At 36.8% G+C, this 23593-nt stretch overlaps 4 protein-coding genes, 1 long non-coding RNA gene and 2 other non-coding genes across 10 annotated transcripts in view; 3 read left to right on the forward strand and 4 right to left on the reverse strand.

Annotated features, from left to right (window-relative positions):
• LOC129573953 (haloacid dehalogenase-like hydrolase domain-containing protein 2) overlaps positions 1–1807 on the reverse strand; it is a 5873-nt gene extending 4066 nt beyond the window's left edge. Inside the window, exons 1-5 of one of the 2 annotated variants that reach the window (XM_055455165.1) lie at positions 1652–1807; positions 1465–1569; positions 979–1344; positions 644–783; positions 413–489 (exon numbers count right to left, since the gene is read on the reverse strand). In XM_055455165.1, coding sequence (XP_055311140.1) covers positions 413–489; positions 644–783; positions 979–1344; positions 1465–1569; positions 1652–1698 — 735 coding nt within the window. In that variant the 5' untranslated portion in view covers positions 1699–1807. Of the gene's footprint in view, positions 1–412; positions 490–643; positions 784–978; positions 1345–1418; positions 1570–1651 lie in introns of those variants that run through there. The other variant, XM_055455166.1, reaches the window with a different exon arrangement.
• Positions 1808–1887: 80 nt separating this feature from the next.
• Positions 1888–6658, forward strand: LOC129573952 (protein DENND6A). Of its 3 annotated transcripts, none has more exons than XM_055455164.1 (7): positions 1888–2021; positions 2913–3236; positions 3302–3580; positions 3691–4673; positions 4760–4947; positions 5570–6102; positions 6164–6658. In XM_055455164.1, the coding sequence occupies exons 2-7, from the start codon at positions 3108–3110 to the stop codon at positions 6380–6382; spliced, it is 2331 nt and encodes a 776-aa protein (XP_055311139.1). In that variant the 5' UTR covers positions 1888–2021; positions 2913–3107; the 3' UTR covers positions 6383–6658. The 3 variants fall into 3 exon arrangements, with proteins under 3 accessions (XP_055311139.1, XP_055311136.1, XP_055311137.1); XM_055455161.1 differs by having other exon boundaries at positions 1888–2017; XM_055455162.1 differs by lacking the exon at positions 1888–2021 and adding an exon at positions 2046–2717.
• Positions 6659–6944: 286 nt separating this feature from the next.
• LOC129573954 (uncharacterized) lies at positions 6945–8613 on the reverse strand. Its single transcript, XR_008688650.1, has 2 exons — positions 7539–8613; positions 6945–7270 (listed from the first exon to the last, which is right to left on the reverse strand). It is a non-coding gene; the product is annotated as an uncharacterized LOC129573954 (long non-coding RNA).
• Positions 8614–9686: 1073 nt separating this feature from the next.
• On the forward strand, positions 9687–9779 carry Trnal-uaa (transfer RNA leucine (anticodon UAA)). Its single transcript is given in 2 exon segments — positions 9687–9724; positions 9735–9779. It is a non-coding gene; the product is annotated as a tRNA-Leu (tRNA).
• A 192-nt stretch (positions 9780–9971) lies between these two features.
• On the reverse strand, positions 9972–10055 carry Trnal-uaa (transfer RNA leucine (anticodon UAA)). Its single transcript has one exon. It is a non-coding gene; the product is annotated as a tRNA-Leu (tRNA).
• Positions 10056–11969: 1914 nt separating this feature from the next.
• Positions 11970–21664, forward strand: LOC129573955 (sushi, von Willebrand factor type A, EGF and pentraxin domain-containing protein 1-like). The gene is made up of 23 exons (XM_055455167.1): positions 11970–12159; positions 12263–12758; positions 12841–12972; positions 13041–13296; positions 13396–13477; positions 13590–13702; positions 13793–14128; positions 14224–14487; positions 14570–14770; positions 14854–14958; positions 15064–15796; positions 15891–16309; positions 16481–16642; positions 16731–17039; positions 17182–17924; positions 18026–18135; positions 18212–18416; positions 18479–18661; positions 18797–18977; positions 19135–19308; positions 19396–20925; positions 21050–21235; positions 21304–21664. Exons 2-23 carry the CDS (start codon positions 12273–12275, stop codon positions 21474–21476), a joined length of 7083 nt encoding a protein of 2360 aa, XP_055311142.1. The 5' UTR covers positions 11970–12159; positions 12263–12272; the 3' UTR covers positions 21477–21664.
• Positions 21665–21908: 244 nt separating this feature from the next.
• The window catches only part of LOC129573956 (probable E3 ubiquitin-protein ligase MGRN1), a 14776-nt gene continuing 13091 nt past the window's right edge, over positions 21909–23593 (reverse strand). The window contains exons 7-9 of the mRNA XM_055455168.1: positions 23215–23352; positions 22330–22423; positions 21909–22178 (exon numbers count right to left, since the gene is read on the reverse strand). Of these exons, the coding sequence (XP_055311143.1) occupies positions 21976–22178; positions 22330–22423; positions 23215–23352 (435 nt within the window). The 3' untranslated portion in view covers positions 21909–21975. The remainder of the gene's footprint in view (positions 22179–22329; positions 22424–23214; positions 23353–23593) is intronic.

Genomic DNA, 23593 nt, shown 5'->3' on the forward strand with positions numbered 1-23593 from the left:
TTGTCGTTCTTTCTCTTCATTTCACCGGGGATATTTTGTCGTCTTTAATATTTTATGCAAATAGTCATTAAAAACATTGCCAACGTTAATATGGTGTGTTTGTGTACACAAATACGTATGTGTACATATAGTTGGCGAGAGAGATAGAGATGAAGCTTCGTTAGCCTGTCTACAACAATAACGTTAAAGCGGGTCGTTTTGTTGTAGGTTAAATGTGATAATTTATTCATGACTCATAAATGGGCATTTTATTTTTGCATCTGTATGTCATTCCAGAATATGCTGAAATATGGAAAATTTACTGAATGTTCGGTCGATGTTGAGTCTCGTGACGCGAGTGTGCGTGCAAATGTGTGTGTATGAAAACAGAGAGAGAGAGAGAGAGTGTTGGTGGAACAAAAGAGACACTCACGTCGCCAATCATGCAGCATTCATGCGGTGATATTCCCTCTGGGATGGCGCAATTGAAGAAATACGGATTTGGTTTCCCTATGAAATGCAATTTAACGATTGTTACACAACTTTGATTTTTTTTTCTTACAGTTTGTTTGCAATCATTGTAAATATTCTTACCAGCAATATTGCAATGATTCAATAAAAATAGCGGACAAAACAAAAGAAGTTTTGCTTGTGACAAACTTACCAATCACTGTGGCCGTTTTACCAGATGCATATTCAAGGCCTCGTGTAAAACATCCGGGTCCAACAGCCAAACCATCGCCACGCTTGAAGTATTTCCCTTCATGAACCGCAATCAATTTACTGTTCTCCTTCATCAACACACTGACATTCATCATATTTATTCAGCCAGAGAAGAATAAGAATACCGATAAAGAAAGAAAATAAAATAAAATAAAATAAAAATAAAAATGAGAGAAATAAATAATATTTTTCCATCTCATTGGGTTTGGATTTGAATGAAGAGGGTGGCTTTCGTTGCCACTGTTTCCGTCGCTCCACCACTCATAAAAATCATACCGAAAAGCTTCATTGATGGTTTCGTAAACAAATTTGTCGGGCGCTAATCCAACGACGACCGAGTTTTCGTTACCATCATCGTTCGATTCTGTTGCTGCTGCTGTTGTTGTTGTTGTCATTGTCGCTGCTGACGAATTTTCCGTTGTTTGCTCGCCGAAATCCTTTTTCGCATCTTCAGTCAGCAAGTAAAACGGTTTCAAATCGTTCGTTTTCACATATTGGACTGCTGCCGACAGCGATGTAAACATATCATCTTTGCTAATGGATGAAAAGCCGATACGATGTAGCCGCTGCAGAAGCGTTTCCTTCGATTCCTTCGTCGTATTGGTGACAAAACGCAATTGAATATCGTTTATCGACCGAAGCCTATGAAGAAAATGTGTTGTATTTACAAACCATTAAAACCGGTCATCATAATTTCGATTCATAAAAAAAATAACCGTTTTATTTTGTGTATCGAATGTGCGAGAAGGGGATGAGCATTACTTTTGCAAGGCTTGAATAGCATTCGATGTTGGATCATCATCAACATGAAGTGTTCCACTCAAATCGATGAGAATCGCCTTAATTTTTCCGGTATTTGTTGCCATTCTGTTAATCAAACAAAATTTTTTGTTATCAACCATATCAGAACCAAAAACAGAACGAAACACCCAAAAGGTAGTTTTATTACCTCAATTTACCAAACGCATTGGTCGAAGTCCAACCAATAATGTGCATACAAACACGATGGAGAGAAAATAAAAGAAATGCGAAACAAAATTCTTGCGCACACACACCACATGTACTAACCAACTTGGGTTTTGTTTACGATTTACGTACAAGAGACGGTACGAGTGTTTGACAGTCACGCGTACCAACATCGTAATATGGCGAAAACCCAACCGGACCGAACCATCAAAACACACAGACATCAAGTGAAATGTCAGTCTCTCAACATCAGCGATACTAAATTAGAAATAATCACAGCGAAGTATCAAAAGGAAAGTTTTGTAATGTGCTCTTCGTATTTATAGTGAAATTGTTTCTTTATTTGTTTGTAAGTGCGTTGAATCCGCTATATTTATTCGAATGTTTTCTATGCGTAAATTGTCAAATTTGTTCAATTTCATTGAACAAATAAAATTTGGTGGTTTTATGAGAGATTTATGTTTTGTGTTGTATGTGAAACGCAGACAATTTACAATAACAAAAACAACATTTTTTTCTCCCCCTTTTTTCTTGGCTGATATTATCTATTCGAATTGATAGTGTATTAGTGTGATGTTTTCTTTTTGTAAATTTTATCTTAATTTCAATAAATTTGCGAAATTTTGATAAACAATTTCAATGCTCCATTCACTGTCCTTGCAGAGCAAGCTACCTTGAAACTTACAGGCATGCAAACGATTTGCCGATGTACTTTGTACGATGTTTTTTTTTGGTTTTCAAAATCGCACAACACACTTAAAAGATTCACACAAATCACTTGCTTGCCGATAATCATTTCGCTCGTATATTTTTTTCAGTTGTTGCTTTTGTCACACTTTCTTTGTTTTTGTTGTTTGCTTGGTTTCGTTGCTCTTTGACGGAACGTGCTTCCTAAAAATATCCACACACCAACTGGATTTTATGCTCTTGACTATGTTAATTGAAGCCTATTATGGCCAGGGTATTTAAAGTTCAAAGTGTGTTGCGTCTTAAAGAGTAATTACCTATTCATATCCATTGGTCGGAGTTAGATATGTGACAAACAAGTGGTTCGGCATTATTATATTTTCATAAATTCGTTGAAACATTCAGCGTTAGAGAGATAGACAAAGACTTTCACTGAGAGAAAAGACACATTGAACGATATCACTGAACCGGTGTCGTTTTTCCATGTTTTTTTTTCTCTTCTCTTCGTTTCTATTGTTCATCTTCTTTTTTCTCTCCTCTCTGGATTTGAATGATAGATTTCAATCGGCGCAGGTGAATGGATTGAGAAGACATGCGGGCTCATCTCAAATGCATTTAATCTCGTTTTTTGTTCGCTCTATCGACGGCATGAATTTTTAAACTGCACCATAGTTATTTCAAATAACTTGTAAAATAGTAGGAAAAAAAAGAGTCAAACAAACACACAAAAACCGACCAAATACCAAGCGACGATGGATCTAACGAAAAACAATGGAACAAACCAGGAAATATTACAGCCCAAGGAATGGCAACGTTTATCCGAGTGGATTCATTGTATATGTGTGGTTACATTTGATCTGGAGCTGGGTCAAGCCATGGAGGTACAAACAAACTTTCATTTCAATTATTGAGAGATTGATGACGATGTTTCTTCGAACATTTTCAGGCCATTTATCCAGCATCAGTAGAACTATCTGAGAAGGAAAAACTGAACATTTGCTATTTGGCATTTCCCGACTCAAATTCCGGTTGTATTGGTGATACGCAATTTCATATAAGGTTACGAGTCGCGCCGGGCACGAAAAATACCATGCTAAATCCGGAACTGCAACGTTTTAGCTTGACTTGTCAAACGAATCAGCGCCCAGACGTAGGTCATTATTGGGGCTTCGTTTATTTCCGCCAAATGAAAGACTCGTCATTACCTCGAGGATATTTTCAGAAGGTACGTTTCATTTCTGAACAGACATTAGCATCTTCGACTCTTATCATGAGTGAAAACTGAAAATGATTGACGCAGTTTCTTTTCGTTCTCTTTTTTCTTTTACTTTTCAGAGTGTAATACTGTTGTCACGGCTGCCGTTTGTCAATTTATTCTATGAAGTGTTGGCATTGATTGCACCCAAGTACTTTGCTGGTGGTGAAAGTGTCTTGCATAATGCATGTTTGGACATTAGTAACTGGCCGTCGTTGCAAGCCGGTGAATGTATACAGTTGCCGTTGCTTGGCACTCAATTTCAAACGTACATTCCAAGTTTGACGTCAGCCAATTTGCAACAGCCATATTCATTGTCAACGCCCTCATCAGCGAACGCTCCAAATCAAGAACATGAAGATCTGAAAATTTCATCGCCCGATTTGACATCGTCAAACGAAGCGAAACAGCCCGTCACCGCTGCCGTTCCAGTCGCCGCTGATTTGGCCAGTTCAACGAGCGATGATGAACTGTCAAGTGTGAAAAACGATGACCTGAATCAATCTAGTGATAGTGATCAGCAGAGGGTGGCTAGCAACAACACAGACATTACTCTGTCTCGTGAAGATATTTTAGATAGTTATAAGCAGTCAAAGGAAATGTTATTAGCTCAAAAACTAAAAAAACAGCCTGATTCGCCATGTGATAGCAACTCTAGTAAATCGACCGGTGCCAATAATGCAAATGATTATGAGAATGAGAATGATAATAATGAGAGTGGTGGTGTTGGCGGTGGCGGCGGTGACGAGGCCGATGTGGATTTAGACGATTATTTTGATGAAAATTACAGTGATAATAATAAAGTAGACGAATCAGCAAATACTCATACCGATGCAAGTACAAATATTGAGCGACCATTGCGAATAGCAGCGGCACAACAGTCAATGGCCAAAACATCCGTGATGTGTCTGTCATCCGCAACGGAAATCGATATTTTTCGAAGTTTGTATACGGTGATATCGTATACGCATCTGTTGTGGGAACTCGTTTTAACCGCCGAACCTATTGTCGTAATGGCCACATCACCCAGCGATTGCTCGCACATGGTTCAATCACTCATGAGGTACGAAAAAAAGAATAAATGACAACAAACGTTTAATTCATTTGAAACATTCGAAATAAATTCGCTTCTTCTGTTTTCTCCCACAGCATAATAGCTCCATTGCCATATGCGGCTGAGGCTCGACCATATTTTACAATCCACGATAGCGAATTCAAAGAATTTACACAGCGCCAACAAGGGCCTGTGCCAATTATCCTAGGTGTCACGAATCCATTTTTCTCAAAGACACTTCAACATTGGCCACACCTCATTCGAATGGCCGACAATAATAATGGTAAATGAATCATTTGTTTCTTTCAATCTAAATGACAAGTAGAGTGTTTGTTTTACAGATTTACATTTTCGATATGTTATTAATATGTTTTTGCCCGACATATTTATTATTATGTTATGTTGGGATTTTTTTTATCTTAATAACGTTATTAAAGATTTGACATTATAATAACATATTATCTTAATAACGACCAAAAAAATCGCAAAAAAAGTTTCATGTAAAAAACATGTCAAACATGTTTTCTTCAAAAGTTTCATACAAAAATTATGTCAAATTTTGCAAGACACATTTTTTTCTCAACATTTTTTCGTCTGAAAAAAATTGACATGTTTTTTACATGAAACTTTTTTTTGCGATTTTTTTGGTCGTTATTAAGATAATATGTCGATATGTTAATAAACATATTGGCCGTTATTATTATGTTATGTTGGACCAAATATACCGCCGTTATTATTATGTTATTAAGTATAGTTAATAATATGTTATTGCCCGTAAATCTGTAGTTTGTTTTGTGAGAATGGATTTTTGATTTTTGTATTCACACTGGAATTGGATAAACAAAAAAAACCATGACAACAATCGGTCATTCGAACGATTTTCATCTATTCCCTTTTTTTGTCAGGATCGAATTTAGGTGTAAATGCATCAAACAATCCGTCTACCTCGGGTATGCTCACACAACAGGGTTTACGAAAGTTGAAAATTTTCACTAAAATTCTGGACACACCGCCTGGCGTTTACACACAGTATAAGCCATATCTGCAGAAAGACAAAACCATCATTCGAAATCTGGTGGCTGGTGTGAAGAAACAACGACCGGCCGAGGTGCAATCGGCCATTTTGCGTCGTCATTTACTCGAATTGACGCAAAGTTTTATGATTCCACTGGAACGATATATGGCATCATTGATGCCATTACAAAAGAATATATCGGCATTCCGAGCCGCACCGCCTCCAAATCAATTCAAGCCAGACTGTTTTCTGGCCACACTCGAACATTCTGGTCCGCAGCTCACGTCACCGTTAAAAGGTGACTGGTCTGGTTTATACAAACGTTTCTTTCGATCGAAAAACTTTCTAGACTGGTATGAACTGCGTCATCGCGAATTAACCCAAACACTGGAACATTTACAAATGCAAGCACTCTCGAATACGGTTCGTATATTCACTATTCAAAACATAACATTTTAATTTTCCTTTGTTTGTTTTCGTACAGAATCTAAAGCAATGGGTCGTGGGCAGACATGAAGTTGAAATAGTGGACATGATTTTGAAATTGAAAAAAAAGCTGAAAATCTGCAATGAAATCTCAATGGACGGTTTACCGCAAGTGGTAATTGCACAGAATGAAAACAGCCGCAAACAACTTCTTCAACATTTAGAGGATATGAAACGATTTCTTCCAGACGATCTAAACAAAATTCTAGGCAGCTAATGCAACAATCCAACCAAACTGTTGTCGATAACGATGATGATGTTGTTGTTGCAAAGCAATTGCGACATGTTATGATTAATTTTTTTCTCTTTTGTTTGATTTTGTTTTTGTAGAAATCAGGAGATTCGACGATCGAATTGTTAACGATTAGATGACAAATATTCCATAGAAGAAGAAACAATTTTTTTTAGCAAAAATTAAACGTATCTGTATAAGTAGTTAATTCTGGAAATGATGCCAATCAATTTAAATAATAAACCAATTTTTACTTTTTAATTATTATCATTGGTATGAATTTTTTTGCTTCAGCGGAGGAGCGGCTATGTAATTTCCAATTGTTGCATTGTCATGGTGGCTTGGTTTGGATTGCGTGAGTTGTCCTTTTTTGTTATTGATGCGATATATTAGGACGTCTGATTTGGATGATGCAGAAAGTTGAATAATTTGGAAATGTAAATCATTTAATCTTTTTCAATCGTTTGTTTTATGGTCCAGTACACTGTTAGCATACCGATTTATTATAGAATTTAACAAAAAGAAAAAAAGGTGAGAAAACAGCGAATTTAATATTGGAGTTTGATTTATTGGCTTTTATTGCAGGAAAAACATAAATAATTGTAACACTCTTCCGTCACACTTAGTGTGTGTAAAAGTTGAAAAATAAGATATGGGGAACAAATTCGGTTAAATATAAGAAAAATAAATTATTGTTGTTGATATCTGATTGATCAGATGAATTCCATTTGATGTAATCTAAGCAAAATCATCTGTCAGAGGCGTGATTTTTTTTCTTCATACTCATATTTCGATTAATTTTTAAAAACATCTCCTCTTTCGGCTTGAACAAGGACTTGCCATGGAATGTTCGTTATTTATATTCTCCGGTAGCTAGAAGAACAAAGAAAAAAACACTGGATTAAAAAAAAACTATAATGAATCAAGTCATGTTAACACCTATTAAATAAAGGAAATTTATTTGTGTTGTGGCGCGCGTACAGCATCGTCGGTCACTCATATACCAAAAACGAATGTATGTCGACCAAACAATTGGTACAAAAATTGCAGTACCACTTGAACTGTACGCACTTGAACACAGAGAGAAAGAGAATAGTTATTGATGGTGTTTTACATTTACACTCTTCAATTTGCTGCTCACCTCTGGCTGTGGTCGTGGATGCATCTCAATGCTTCCAACGGCAAATAACATCCAAATGAATGCCACAAACAAGACACTGAACCACTTCATTGTTGTTTACCGGGATGGATTTATTGCACTTGAAGTTAGAATTGGAGTCACTGATGTTGTTTTGATTGCTATTGATTTTATCTCGTATCGTATCGTATCGTTTATCTTTATCTTCGGGAACTTTTTTGGATATTCTTCTTTTGAACTTTGAAATGTTGTAAATGTAAAATGATCTTCAATGTATATATTGCTATGCACTGTTCGTGGTCAACGGGTCAAACTTTTGCGAACGAATGAATAGCCGAGTTTACTGCGTACGGAATTTATTTCTTTTGGAATGGCTCGAAATTACACACGATGATTTGTCAGAAAACAACAATCACACAAATCCAGTATCAAACAATGATACACACGCGTGATGACACTCAAGATTATCCGCAATTTCTCGACGTGTATCAAACCTGAATTTCGCTCAATCCCACTTTATTGATCGTAAATTGAACATTTTTGGCAAATTTGCGTGCACAGTTCATTGCGCTCGGTATAGTCTACGGGCTGTCGTGCATAAAAATCTTAACAATTGCCATGCGGGCCACCGGAGGGGGCGCAAAAAATAAGAGAGAAGAATTTCGACGCAAATTGTTACACATACATATTTGTTTGTTTGTTTGTTTGTTCGAAATACGAGATCTAATAGATTCGCAATAATTATAATTATAGTACACAGAACAATAACGAGATATTTGTTATAATCTGACTACTCTATCATCAAACATAGTATTATCAAAAGGTGGCTTGCAAATTCGGCGAAAAAGAATAACGCATACCTTTAATTCGAAAGTAAAGTGATGCTGATTTGATTTGGGTTCTAACCAGAAAACCAGAGATTAAGAGGTCGGATTGAAGCACATTTAGCCTGCAAATCAGATTGACTTTTTGCGCATTTTAGAAAGGTAGCCTTTCGTATCTATTTTTTCTTTGGTTCTTTGCGAAAGGATTAGTGGTTTCGTTGTTTTTTGACATTGACAATGTTGCGGTTCTTGGATTTGTGTCAATTCGATGTGGCAAACCAAAATTATAGGCTTTGATGTATATCAATTTCAATTCAAATTACAATCAAAACAAATGGAAATGAGTAATACGGTGCCAAAGAATTTCTTTTGCTTGGATGGACGCATATTTTTTGTCATCGTCGTCGTCGTCGTCGTCGTCGTCGTTGTTGTCAAAAGCAACGCAAAACAGCGTGATATGCGTTTCTTATTTAATTCAATTAATTGTCGATTCAATCAAATTTTTGGCAATAAACAGAAAAAAATCCGCTCAGTCGATTCGAATAAAAAAAAATCTACGAGCTAAAGTGTTTCGAAACCGAGTCACTTGAGCTGTTGAACAGTTGATGCAACCTGATGGCCTGTGTCGGCAATAGAGCTATTGACATTAAAACTGCTTTCAAATTGTTGAACAGCTGTTTCAAACTAGATATACACTTATAGCAACTGTATGTCAATAACCACTTGTGCTCGTTGAGCATGTGAAATGGCGAAAAGTCAATTGAATTGAATTTGCTTGCTTTTTGTTTCGCATACACCCGAGCGAAAAAATAAAATTGACAAAAACATATTAATATTCGCGTAAACGGGCAATAATTATGTGCTACTGTCACAGAAACTCGGTGAATCAAGCATAAAAATATGAATGAAGTATTGCATGAATGCACGTATGGGCGGATGCTCAAGACGATGCACATTCTACAGTAGCTGAAATAGAGCGGATTGACGCGTAACATTTCGCAATCATTCCATTTACTTATACTTTTTGTTGTTGTTGATGTCGTTTGTACATTTTCAAAGAATTGATTTCGTTTTCAACCTATTACTCTAGGGTATTTAATCTGAAGTATGTGATTCTTTTTATCAGAATTAAACGTCATCAATAAGATAACCGAGTTTAGACTCAAAATGAGTAATAACATTTGTGCACAATTGAAATTGAAAACGACAATAATAAAAATTCGATTATAGTAAAAACAAAGCTGAATGAGTTTGCTATTGACACGCGCTGTGTCGCTGTGTCGCTGTACGTTGCTTAAAGCGGCAGTGACACAATTGTCTGTCATGAGTCAGGATGGCCGAGCGGTCTAAGGCGCCAGATTTAAGAAAATGAAATCTCTGGTTCACACTGTGAGCGTGGGTTCGAATCCCACTTCTGACAAATTTTTTTCTCCGTTAAACGGTAATATGTCACATTCTGGACAAGTTACCAGCTTTTATGCCAGTTTATATTGCGGAAATTTTTATTTTGATAAAAAGTTGAATTTGGAAAAAAAATCTTTGCAAGTGTTTAATTCTGCGTTTATGATCGATGGGTATCTGTTTGAGAAAAAAAAGAAGCAACGCTTCCATTTGTCAGAAGTGGGATTCGAACCCACGCTCACAGTGTGAACCAGAGCTTAAATCTGGCGCCTTAGACCAGCTCGGCCATCCTGACTACATAGATTATAATGCGTAACAGCTATATGTGTCGCTTGAACGTGTGTATAAATGAAAAATAAATCAAACAAGCATCAATCAACATGCAATCGACCATAGATACCGTGTCCGTATACGAACCGTATACGTTAGATTTTATTGTTCTAAATGCATGCAATTTATCGACCAATTACTTGCATGATACGTACTATTGGAAATTCTTTCTCTTTTTTATCAAAGGAATATTTTGGTTGTAAAACGCAGAACTGATAAGAGATAAGAGTAAACTGTCTTCAGTAAAGTTATAGAAAACATTGAAAATAGAAAATTTCAAATTACCATAAACCTCAAATTTTATGCGATCACACATTGAGATCTAACTCTTTTGAATTCTGTTGGATTTACTAATAGACAGCCTGAATAAACAGTGTGTCATTGAACATGTTTTCATAGCAAATACATTATTCTGGTATTTTGGCGCAGGAGATATTGGGAGAATAATAAGTTTGTCACAAAATGCTGAATATATGCATAGTAAAAGAAGAAAAAAATTATGGCGCGCAAATCACTCGATGGAAATACTGTCTTGATCGCGTATACTGTGTGAAGTCCAGATTTTTGGTTTTATTTCCAAATGTGAGTACATTGAAGGGCAATCATTGTATGCTAGGGGGAAAGATCAATTTTTTTTCCTCTGAATAAGCCTCAATATAACAAATAATGATAATTTGTAACGATTCCATGACCTTTTACAAATATTTAACCGATATTTGAATATTTCGCCGATATACCAATATTTCGTACTAAAATTGGTAAAGATATTTAGGTGAAGCGCTTTTAAGCTATTGCTTTAGTATCGCGTACTTAGGCCATTGCTCGAGTACCGCGTACTTAAGTACTTATTTATCAGCAAACTTATCATGTCATTTCTAGTGTCATTTATTTCTAGACCAGTACTACGGCAATTAAGTACTATCTTAAGTACGCGGCACTTAAACTTTATCAATTGTCATGAACTAAACATAATTTCGTAGGATAATTCATATGTGATTGTTCATAGCTAGGTTTATAGAAAATAGTAATTAAAAATAAATGTAGATTCTGGTTTCTATTAATTTTTTATTTCATGCATAATCAGTTTTCGAAGATTCGTTTGATATAAGAAGCAGATACAGTAGAAGTATAGCGTTAGGTACAGCGCTTTAACCAAAAGTACGTGGCACTTTAACGTGAATTTAAACGAATTCGCTGATGTATTGTTATTTTTCAAAAATAAGCGTTTATCTGTATATTGGCAGATATCGGCGTACATCGGTCTCTATTGTTCTATATTTTTATGTTGAGTTCACATTAAATGTACACGATTGACACGAATATTCAATTTATTTGACCAATTCACACCAATATACCAATGAATAACGATGAATAACCAATAACATAGATAATAGCGTACGACCAATTGATCTTTCCCCCTAGATTGTATGCCGACACACAGCAATCGAATATTTCAAATGAAACTCATTTCTGGATTCAAATATGAACGAAAATCATTTGTAAGAGAGGAAAAAAGGGGAATATTTGATATGAAAGTAATCTTGTCACTTGTCACTTGTCACTTGTTTCGAATGTAAAACAGCAAATATATTCCGTAGCTGTTTCATTGATGCTCCGCCGTAAACGAAGCGGTTAATCATAGCGCGTTGTTGTTCTTTTCAGTTTTTTCCTCTTCAATTCGAGAACGCTGGTCCGATTACAAATTACGTAATTCAAAATGTATGCGCTTGATTTTTCTGAATGAATGTTATCAGCGTTAATTTGTAGCATGCTGAAATGCTATCCCGGCCCAAACGACATAATTGTTGTAATTCGTTGCTTCGGGATGAAATGTAAGTTATCAGTTTATTAGCATAGTTCGCTGTATTTAGTCGGTCGTTATTGGAACGGGCCAATTGTTTTGAGTGTGTGTATGTGTGTAACGACAAAACAATTGAAAGTGAGTTTTTTCTCTGGTGTCTTCCTTCTGCGACGAAGAAAAAAACCGGCCAAAATCAATATTCATCGAAAATTCACACGCCAAAAGAATGAGTACCAAACATAATCGAAACTAGTGTTTTGAAAAGAAGGTGAAATTGTTGATTGGCGGAATTCAATTCGTCGTGTTCATCATATCTCTCTCTCTCTCTCTCTCTCTCTCTCTCTTTCTGCGTGATTTGTGGCATATTCAAGTGGTGGCGATATGAATTTGTTTCGAATGTATTTGTTGTTGTTCGGCATAAGTATACGTTCATGTTTGTGTTTATCATCATCGGACAATGTGGATGAATCCATTGAATTGGACGATGAATTGGATTGGGATCATGATGCTGCCGCTTCAGATGAACTGTATGCAAATGTAACCGATTTACCTGAAAATGAGTTCACAACAAATGTCGGACCGTTGTTGATTGAAAACACAATAAAAATAGTGGCGGGCATCGATGATGCACTTGCCGCCGAATCCAAAGTGCAAGAATTAAGTGCCGTGTTAAAGAGAACTATCCATCGGATCCGGCAGCAATACAAGAAAATGGACATTGTATTTTTAATCGATTCCAGTTCAAGTGTGGGCAAATCCAATTTTCGCAGCGAAATAAAGTTTGTAACGAAATTCTTAAGCGATTTTAATGTGAGCTTCAACTATACACGAGTTTCCATTGTGACATTTAGTTCACAAGAAAAAATTGTACGTAACTATTTCGCAAGGCGAATCAAAATTCCACGAAAGATTATGCGTAATGTTTACTTTTTTTTCTGAAAAAATGAAGGTTCGACGAGTGGATCACATATCGGAAGCGGATCCCGACAATGACAAATGCAAATTGCTCAACTTTCAATTGCCGGCAATTGAGTTTTCTGGAGGCGGAACGCATACAGCTGATGCCCTAAAACAAGCAAAGGTTCAGTTCATCCGGTTGGCGTGTAGGCAATTTAGTTTTATTCACATTTTTATCGTCATTTTTTTCAGAGTATTTTAGCGAAAGCTAGACGGCATAGCAAGAAAATTATTTGCCTCATTACGGACGGCTTTTCCAATGGTCAAGATCCATTGCCAATAGCTGAAAAACTGAAAGCAGACAACGTCACCATCATTACATTTGGCATTCAGTCGGGCAATTTTGCCGAGTTAAATCAATTGTCAAGCGAACCGGGAGTTGAGCACAGTTTTCTTTTGGACAGTTTTGCTCAATTTGAAAGTTTGGCGAGAAAGGCACTGCACACGGGTAATATCTATGCTACAAATACTTCGGCCTCTTACATTCACTCATGCTACTATATATATATTTTTTAATTCACGATGCTTGTTTTGCACTCACACATAGATTACAAAATCGGAAACGCCATCCGCATTAAAAATAGATCGCTGTGTGACACACTCTGTGATAAAAACCAGCTAAATGGAACGTAAATATTCAGCCGCTTATCATTTGTCGAGTGTGTGGCATTTGCTGCATGCTTTTTGTTCTGTGTGTTTATCTGTTTAAATGATGAAGTTGCATGTTTTTGTTTTCCGTAGATCATCTTGTTGTGATTCGAATGCGGAATGTACTTGCTCCACAATATCCGGACACTATTCGTGCCTATGTGCACCTGGTTACTATGGAGATGGTCTAACGGACAATTGTCAACGTAAAGATATCGTGCATTTTTTTCCCCTAAAACACACTTCTTTTGATTGAGTCCAAATTAGTAATCCTTTTCCAAACCATTTTCGATTAGTTTGTCCGAATGGCACCTACTGGCAAAGCTGGAGTCTGTGCAAACCGTGTCCCGATATAAATCATATCACCAGCGAATTTCCGGCATCGAATTCATCATATTGTGTGTGCAAATCGGGATTCAAAGCTGACGTAAATAATCGTTGCGAAGTATTGCGATGCCCAATGTTGCAACCACCTGAGAATGGATATTTTGTTAAACATCCGCTGGGTTGCGATCGAGTGCTGAATACAGCTTGTGGTGCACGTTGCAAATCGGGCTATCAATTGATCGGCAGCAGTATTCGCCTTTGCCAAGACAATGGAACATGGTCAGGCGTTGAAGCGAAATGCGTATGTGAGTATGCAGAAAGGTTTCTCATCAGAAACCGTAGAAAGTAAATGCTTTGAATTGCCTACAATTCCAATGAACATTTCAAATTTTTCCATTAGTGAAAACATGCCCCAAGCTGCCAGTACCATTCTACGGGATGGCCACATGCAAAAATAACGATTTGAATCTATTCTTCGACTATACGCCTCGCAACGAGTCTTTCATGCAATTCTATGATGATGAAGAGCTTCGTACCACTGAACTCATGCCAATCGATACGGATTGTAAATTCAAGTGTGGCCCTGGTTTCTATATGATTGGTTCGGCCACACGCAACTGTTTACCGCTTTCCAAATGGGATGGCCTGCAAACGACATGCAAGCGTAAAATCTTTGGTTTTTTTTTTGCTATTTTCAAACCGAAACGTTCGTCTCAAATCTGTTCTTTATAATGGAAATATTTCAGAAATTTTGTGCTCCGGATTGCCAGAAGTGAGTTTCGGACGCTATGATCCAACGGATTGCACGAATCAAAAAGTGGTGCACGGATCGAATTGTACTCTGATTTGTGATCCTGGCTTCGAAGTCAAAGGTCCAGCGGTTAAAGCGTGCAGTGGAAAAAAATCGGGCATTTGGTCAAATCGCAGCAAACTATCAAAATGCGTTGGTACGTGTAAAAATTGAAAGAGCAACAGATAAAAAACAAAATCTGTTTGTTTAAATGGAATTTTTGCTCGACCTCATTTTTAGATGTAACGCCTCCGAAATTAGTTTGTCCACAAGATTTTTTCGTTCCAATGGTTGACGATGACGATTTTGCTATCGTAAAAATATTCCCAGCTCCAAATGTAACCGGTGAGTTGTGTGTGTGTGTGTGTGTGTATTTGCTGAATCATTGTTTCAAAATTGTCATTTGTTCGAAAAAAAAAAAACAAAAATAACTTTCGTTTATTTTCGCAGATAATTCCGATGACAACATTACTTATTGGCTGAAACCATCGGTTAAGGAAGATGGTGTTAAATTAACACTGGGCAATCATACATTTAGCTATATTGCGGTTGATACATTTCGAAACAAAGCCAAATGTAATTTCAATATCACTGTGTTGGATATCACACCACCAAATATCGACAATTGTATCAGTCCGCCGGAGATTTTCATTCCCAATTCAAATCATTTGAATGATAATCGAACGTTTGTCGATTGGGACGCGCCGATCATTTATGATAATTCAAATATCGATGTGATTATTAGCCAGACAATCCAGCCGGGTCACATTGGTATTGGTATGCATGTGGTCACATACATCGCCACCGATTCGTCGGGCAATCAAAATACTTGCAGTTTGAATGTGACTGTTAAACCATCCGTGTGCAATACACTCGGTTCACCGGGCAATGGTCAGTCGTTGTGCGCGAGAAATGAAACGCACACATGGTGCGATATCATTTGTGATCTTGGCTATACAATTTATGAGGGCGATGACGAACAATCTGATCATATTCGATTGTTATGCGAAAATGATAATCCACAATGGGCCTACGATCCGTTGCTCGATTGCACCAAAGTTGAACTGCCCGACAGCATTGAACAAGTGTTCAGCATCACACTTGATGTTGATGTGGCCGTTTGCAAGAATAGCTCAGATCTTACGGCTGCAATGATACAAAATCTATTGACAACACAGATTCGGTAAGAAACGAATTAAATTCATGCAGAATTGGTTTCTTTTTGGGATAGGGATAATCACAATGGCTGTTGAATTAATTTCCGTGATTTCTTTCAGTCAACAGTTGTGTGAAGATTTGGAAAACTGTGAAATTGTATCGGAAATACCGGATTGCAACGAAATTGCTCGAAATAACCTCGATGAAGCGACAGATGAAAATGATGACACCACCAATCGCAATTACTACAGTGTTGTGAAACGTGATACAAGTCGAATGCAAGTCACACCAACGACCAGAAATAATGGAAATATGAAAATTAAAATCTATACGAAAATTTCAAGAGGACTTGGCTTATGGAATCAGAGTCTTTCACGTGCAGAAAATTTGGAAATTGTCAAGCAAGAGCTCAAAACCTATCACACGAATGAACAACTACGCAATCGTTTGTATTCGCTACGAATCAATGTAAAACACTTGAACTTGGAAGAAAATCTACTGTGCCGTAGTGGTTCGGTGCTGAAGCGAAGTGTTTGCGGTGAGTTTTTTTTCATTGTCATTTTGGCAATGACCATTTTTTCACCATTTTTTCTAAACAAATGCCATTAAGTTGAGATTTCGCAAATAATATTCAATGGCCGTCTTCATAAAAATATTGAATGAAACGGAAACATCTTATTTTTTTGTCGATGCCAATATGACAATGCAGTTCAATGCCCGCGGGGAACATTCCACAATAGAACATTGAATAGCTGCCAATTGTGTAAGCTTGGCACATACAATGCCAAAGATGGTCAAGTCGAATGTCAACGATGCCCCCAATATCAATCAACCCGGAAACTTGGCGCAAAAGTAAAGGAAGAATGCATTGGTATTGAACTGTTTTTTTTCTTCTTCTTCTTTTCAAATCGAAACGAAAATTTCAGCCAAGCGTTTTTATATTCTATTATTCGATTTAGATCAATGCCCGCCTGGGACTATGGCCCGAGCTCGATTGCGTGCCAATCAAAAAGTTCAAAACAGTCTGATGCCATTCTGTCGAAAATGTCCACCAGCACAGTATCAATCTGATTTCAATCAGAACAAATGTATACAGTGCCCGACAGGTCATACATCACCGCGCGGTGCAATTTCCATTGAAAATTGCTTTGAGGAAAAGCGTGACATTTGTAGAATAAACACCGGAATCTGTGGACCGCACGGTATTTGTGTGCAAGAAAACGGAAATCACCATTTGTACAGTTGTTTGTGTGAGGATGGATTTACAGGTAGGTTAGAGAAATGCTGTTCTATTTGAACGTTGGATTCAGCAGAGAATTGATTGAATTGAGTGCTTTAAGCACCAAATTTTAATCGCCAAACTCCAAGCAATAAATATGATTGAACATTTGGTTTTCATTTCAATTGCAGGTTCGCACTGTGAATACCAGTTGAATTTGTGTATATCTGCACCGTGTCACAACAATGGCCAATGTGTTCAAGTCAATGGCACCAGTGTCCAATGCAAATGCCCCGATCACTTTACGGGTGATACGTGCGAAATCGAAATAAGTAGTTGTTCGAATGATTATTGCAACAATTATGCCACATGCATCGAAACGGATCGAAAACCAGTGTGTGAGTGTGCGCCTGGTTTTGCCGGCGAACTATGTGAAATTCGTCAGAATTTCTGCTCGAATAATCCATGCGAGAGCGGTCAGTGTTTGAATTCAGCCGATGGTTTTGTGTGCAAATGTCCGCCGGGCATCATCGGTCGCCGGTGCCATCTGCGACCGTGCGATTATTTGCCGTGCCATCGAAATGCAAAGTGTGTAGATTTACCGATATTGGGTGCGACACGGCGGAGTTATCGATGCGTATGCCCAAAAGGATTGAAGGGCAGCACATGTACACAAATCAAATCAGCCTGTGAATCGAATCCATGCAAAAGCAGTGGCTTTTGCACACCATTTGCTCTGCGTAACATCAGTCTGTTACATTCGAATGAGGAAATTGATGAAAATATTTATGATAAATACACATGCAAATGTCCACCATATTTCTATGGCACCAATTGTGAAACATTCGTCTCGCCTGATTATCTCCTTGAGTTTGTAAAACCAGGTGTTCACAACTACGTCAAACTCAATGGGCCAGCAAACAATTTAAACGAGGTTCTAAATCATCATCACCCAACAAATCATTTACCCAAATTCATAATATTCACATCGATTCTTCTGTTCTTTTTTTTCTTTTGAAAATTCAATCTACGCAGATTTCATTTTGCACATGGATTCAAACAAATGATTCGTTCAACTATGGTACCATATTCTCATACGCTACGGATACAATCGATAACATGTTCACTTTGACTGATTACAATGGGTAAAAGAGCGAGAGAGAGAGAGAGCAGATACCTATAAATTGAAATCAATACTTCATCTTTTCGCAATTTTTGCAGAATCGTTTTGTACGTGCATGGCAAAAATATCATCACTGACATCACATTGAACGATGGCGAATGGCATTTTATTTGCGTCACATGGACCAGTCTGAATGGCAGATATGACATTTACATTGATGGCAGTTTACGTGACTCGGGCAACAATCTGAGCGCAAACATACTGATTGAAGCGAATGGCACCGTTGTCGTCGGACAAGAACAAGTACCGAGATTTCACTTTGAAGATGGTCTTGATGCGTGTACAATTAATTATTTGTATTTTAGGATAGTATTGGCAGTAGCTTTAGCGATTCCGAATCGTTTATTGGTCGCATTGCATACATGGATGTGTGGAGTCGGCGAATTAGCGCCGAGGAAATGTTTGAGTTCTATACAACGTGCGAACCGTATCAAGGAGATCTATTCACATGGACCGATTTTAAATCACAAATCTATGGTGCGGTGAAGGTAACTTCAGTTTTCACACTGCAAATGGAATGAGAAATTATTTGAAAAAGAGCAATCAATTCCGTTTGATTTCTTACATTACAAAATCCATATTTAAAAAAAATTCAAAACCCATTTCATCCTCTTCTCTGGCAGATAATGAGATCACCATTCTGTAGACACTGTCCACAAAATTTGGTTCTAAAAAACGGGTACATTCGATATCTTGAAAATCGTGCATTTCATTATTGCGCCGAGGGATACAAAATACAAGGGCCTGCAATACGAAATTGTTTACGCACCTCAAAATGGTCGTTACCGATTCCATATTGCCGAAGTAAGGAAGCACTGGGACTATTCAGTTTAAAATATTCGGATCAAAGTTTAACAATAGCCCAGCTAGGCGAAGTTTTCGCATTTTTTTCCGTGTTCGGAGAAAACATTGAATATTTAAAATTGAAATGTCGTTCATTTCTTTTAATCTTTTATCATAGGTATCAATTGCGGTCACTTGCCAACTTTATTGAATGGTCAAATCACCATGGAAAAAACGTTGATTGGTGAAGTTGCGAAGTATTCGTGCAATGACAATTACTATTTGGATGGAGTTAAAGTGCGGCAATGCCTCAACAACGGCACTTGGTCTGATTCACAACCAGAATGTTTAAGTAAAACATAGTTCATGCTTTCGTTTGTTTAAGTTAAATGTGATTTAAAGTCATTGCAGATTTGCTAATTCAAATCGATATTGTTAGGTTTGATAAAATGCTCGAAATTGAATCCGCCGCAAAACGGTCGATTGATCTATGCGAATGAACATGGTCGCATAGCTGATAATCAGCCAAATTATCCGATGGGGACGTTTGTCGAGGTACAATGTGAAAATGAGACAATGGTTAAAGGCGATGGATTTTTGTCGTGCATTGATAGTGGAACATGGGATTTACCTGTGCCCGAATGTGTTCCGATTCCAACGACCACAACAACACCAATAACGACAACTCCAAGAGCTACCATCACCGCCAAACCAACACTTTCAACCCCGAAAGCAATATTCAAACCAACATCCAAGCTAACACAAAAGCCAAAATCGAAAGTCAAACCTAAAGCGTCACCTTCATCAACAACGCGTCAATCAGTCGAGACGAAAACAGTGGCCACCCAACAATTCGACACAATTCCGGCTGTAATATCAACAAGAAGTGAAGTTCAAACGCAGCCACAAAATGTTGAGCTATCAACAACAACAGCAACAGCAACAAAAACAACAACAATAGCACCCACACCAAAGCCATTCAAAGTAAACGATCTTCCGGACAAACATTTCTGGGATGATTTGAAGCAACTTTATTATCATGGTTGCAATAACAGGGAAATGAAACCATTACTTTGTGCGCTTCTAAAAAATCCATCAAATTATACCGATCTCACGATATTTGAGCTGCCGGATAGTGGCGATTTCAAGCATATGGACCAAAATTTGCTGACACATTTGGCACATGCCGAGGAAGTATTAAATTCAAAACCGGATTATCAATTAAATGTCGAAAGTCTATTTCCATTTATATTGTATGGCGGGAATGGGTCAGTGCAAAAGCGGATGCCATCAACCGTGGAAAATGCGTACCGTTTTGTATTGTGCCTGTACATCGATACGATTCTATTCGATCGAAATTTGAATGTATCATTTTTGCAAAAACCACCACCCAGCGACGATAATATCACACAAAAGCTGAAATACTACATAATACGCGTGGCATCCAAGGCCTTTGAAGAATATTCACAACTTGATTTTCACAATAATGAAGTTACGAGCATAGCATCGGCCAAAGTGACTATCGAATTGACGAGTGTGGGCAATTCAATTGCTCAAAGTGATTCACTGGTAAATGAAGATGTTTTAACCGATAAAACCATAACTAGCCCAATTACAGATGCACCAGACACAACAAAAATTCCATTAATACTAGAGAGTGATGAGCAGTTTAGTGAACAAAACACCGCGCTGCGAACTGCCGCGATATTGGAAAGTGAATCCGTTGACGAAACCTGTCAATTGGAAGCTTTACCGGATACTCCATCGAATATCTATATCAGTGAAATTAAAACCGAAAATGAAATCCTTTTTAAAACACCGGATCGACTCTATTTGATCGGTCCGGTTTCAATTCGCACACGCGCCTATGTTGAATGCAAAGAAGGCTTCAAAATTAAACCCAATCAAATGCAGTATTTTGAGTGTAATGAACAGCTCAAATGGAGTGGCAAACAGATTGAGTGTGAAGGTATGCGGTAGATAGATTCCTAAAATCAATATGTTCAGGTTTTTTTTTCTGAAAATAAATTAAAAGAAAACTTCCGAAGTTTGATGAATAAATTTTCTTTGAATAAAAACCTTTTTTTCTCCAGCAATCACATGCGAAAAGCCGCCGACTTTGAATGAGCTATCATTCCAATCGAGAAATTCCAAAAGCCAATACTACTATGGCCAAAAGTTGCAACTAAAGTGTAATCGTGGCTACGAACTTAAAGGTGAACCGTTTGTACAGTGTCTGGCCACGGGAACATGGTCACGCAGCATTTCGAATTGTTCAAGTAATGATGCGAGTTTTATATCAATCGAATCGTTTCGATTTTATATTATGTTTTCTTTTTTCGCATAGGAGTTTCATGTTCAAAGCCGGAATTACCGGAACAAGCAAGAATCATTCATGGAACTTCGTTCTTATTCTCCGACAAGGTGATATTTTCATGTGCTAGTGCAAAAGTATTCGAAATTGTTTGCAAAGCCGACGGCCAATGGTCACAGCATCCAAAACAACTCTGTTCGACATGAATGAAAAACCGAGAAATTGTTCCCAATTCCACCATTTGAAGACTGTTTCTGTATGAATAAGTGTTAATGATGAGAAGTATGAGAAGAAATATTAAGAGGCGTCAGCATTCTTTTTATTGTGTGTATAATGTCAATTTATTTGTAAAAATAAAACGAAAAGAAAAATAAAAATCAAAATAAACGGAAAATGATTTTCTTTCTTAAATAAAAAGAGTAAAATGTTTTTTATGAGACTGCACACAAAATGCGTTTCTAAATGGAAAAATATCAATATTCATTCGCTGTTCCTTCGAATAAATTTATTAATTACTATCAACATGGGTGATTTTGATCTTTTTTTTCTTCTCTTTCTTCCTCTTCTTTTTGTTTCAATAATAATAATAATAATAATAATTATTATTATTATTATTATTAATAATATATATAATTTCATTTGTTTTTTTGTTTTATTTCTATGTCCATTCGAAAATGGCGCATGTTTTATTTTTATTGTTGTCTTTCAAACATCGACCGCTTTTTCAATGGAAATTTTTTTATCGTCTCGAACTTTAATATCAATAATACGGCTGGCAGCCAGTGATGGCGTCGGAATAGTTGCGGTCGTAGCTGCTGTTGTTATTTGTAATTCATGCAATGGAGCCGATAAAAGTTTACGCGTCGACGATGACGATGAGTAACTATCGGCCGAACTTGATGGACTGTCTGCTGAAACAAAAGCAAGAGCATTTATTTTTGTTTTAGTTTCGAAAATAAGTTTTGTTTTTGTAGTTATAAAATCACATTGAGAATGAAAAATATTATGATGAAAATCGTGAGAAAATTAATAAATTTGGGAATTTGTCATTTTTTTCACCTGGCAAAGAAGATTCCTTGAGTGCGACCAATGGAGACGGTGCTGCTGATGATGATAAACTCTCCTTTGATCTAGTCTTGTCATTACCCTTATTCTTCAGAACGGACACATGCAATATATCGAGGGGAAATAGATTATTTTTTTTTTTGGTTCGTAAAATCAACAAAATCACCAGAACAACAATAAGACGAAGAAACTTAAGCTCAATATGTACAGAAAAGAAATTAGAAATTAGAAATAAATCGTAATTATCGTATTAAAACCAATCAAGAAATAAATTAAAGCAAATATTTATTCGATACAAATTATGAATAAGATAAATATATATTTACAACGGTTTGCTTGATTTGCAAATCGCAAGCATTTTGCTACAAACTACTAAAAATGATTGTCTACGCCATTTTTTGTTGCCGCTTTTGTTGTGTGTATGTGTGTTTTTTTTTTTTTTTGTTCATTAAAATAATATTTACATGTTTACTTGAAGCCATTCCAAAAACCAAACCAAAAACAGTCGTTACCATTTGAAATTTCAAGTGCTAGTTGTTCGATAACCATAATAATAATAATTCAGACATACGAATTAGTAAGCAAATATTTACGAAAAATAATCAGAGCTGCATTCAAAATCTTAAGAAATTGACAAATTAGAAGGGATTCAATTGAATTTCCATTTTCCTTTGGATAAATATAAAATAAATGCTATTTCAACAAAATATTTTGTTTTAAATCAAAAAAAAAAATTAAAACTAAAAATTAGGAAAAAAATGTATTAGGTTAATTAATTAATTCAGATCACACATGCAATCACCATGAAGGAGGAGGAGAGAATGAAAAATAAAAAAAAACTAAAACGAAATCAGAGTAAATATATTAATTGTTCCATACTTTATCGGGACAGAGGGGGCTCAATATTGTGGTGTGCGGATCTTCGGGCGTAAAATAGTCAGAATCTTCAGTACTGCAGATGTTATTACCATCCGTATCGACATTTTCACGTTGCTTACCAGTGAATCGGGTATTTTTCTACATTTCATTTACGAAAATTAAATCAAATGAATCATTTGCTTTTACATCAAATTGATCTTTTAATTTTGAGGTTTTATCGTGTATTTTATTTAATAGAAAAATTGTTTTGATTCAACAAATGATACACTTTATCGAGTTACACTCAGATGTACATTTTGGAAGCAATGCTTCCATCCTCAGTGAGTTTGAAATTGTTGAAGCAATGCAACCGTGTAAAGTCACATACGTCAAACACCAA

Source organism: Sitodiplosis mosellana, unplaced genomic scaffold (assembly GCF_009176505.1).
Source record: "Sitodiplosis mosellana isolate CC-2019 unplaced genomic scaffold, AAFC_SMos_1.0 Smas_scaffold_6150, whole genome shotgun sequence".
NCBI classification, from domain to species: Eukaryota; Metazoa; Arthropoda; class Insecta; order Diptera; family Cecidomyiidae; genus Sitodiplosis; species Sitodiplosis mosellana.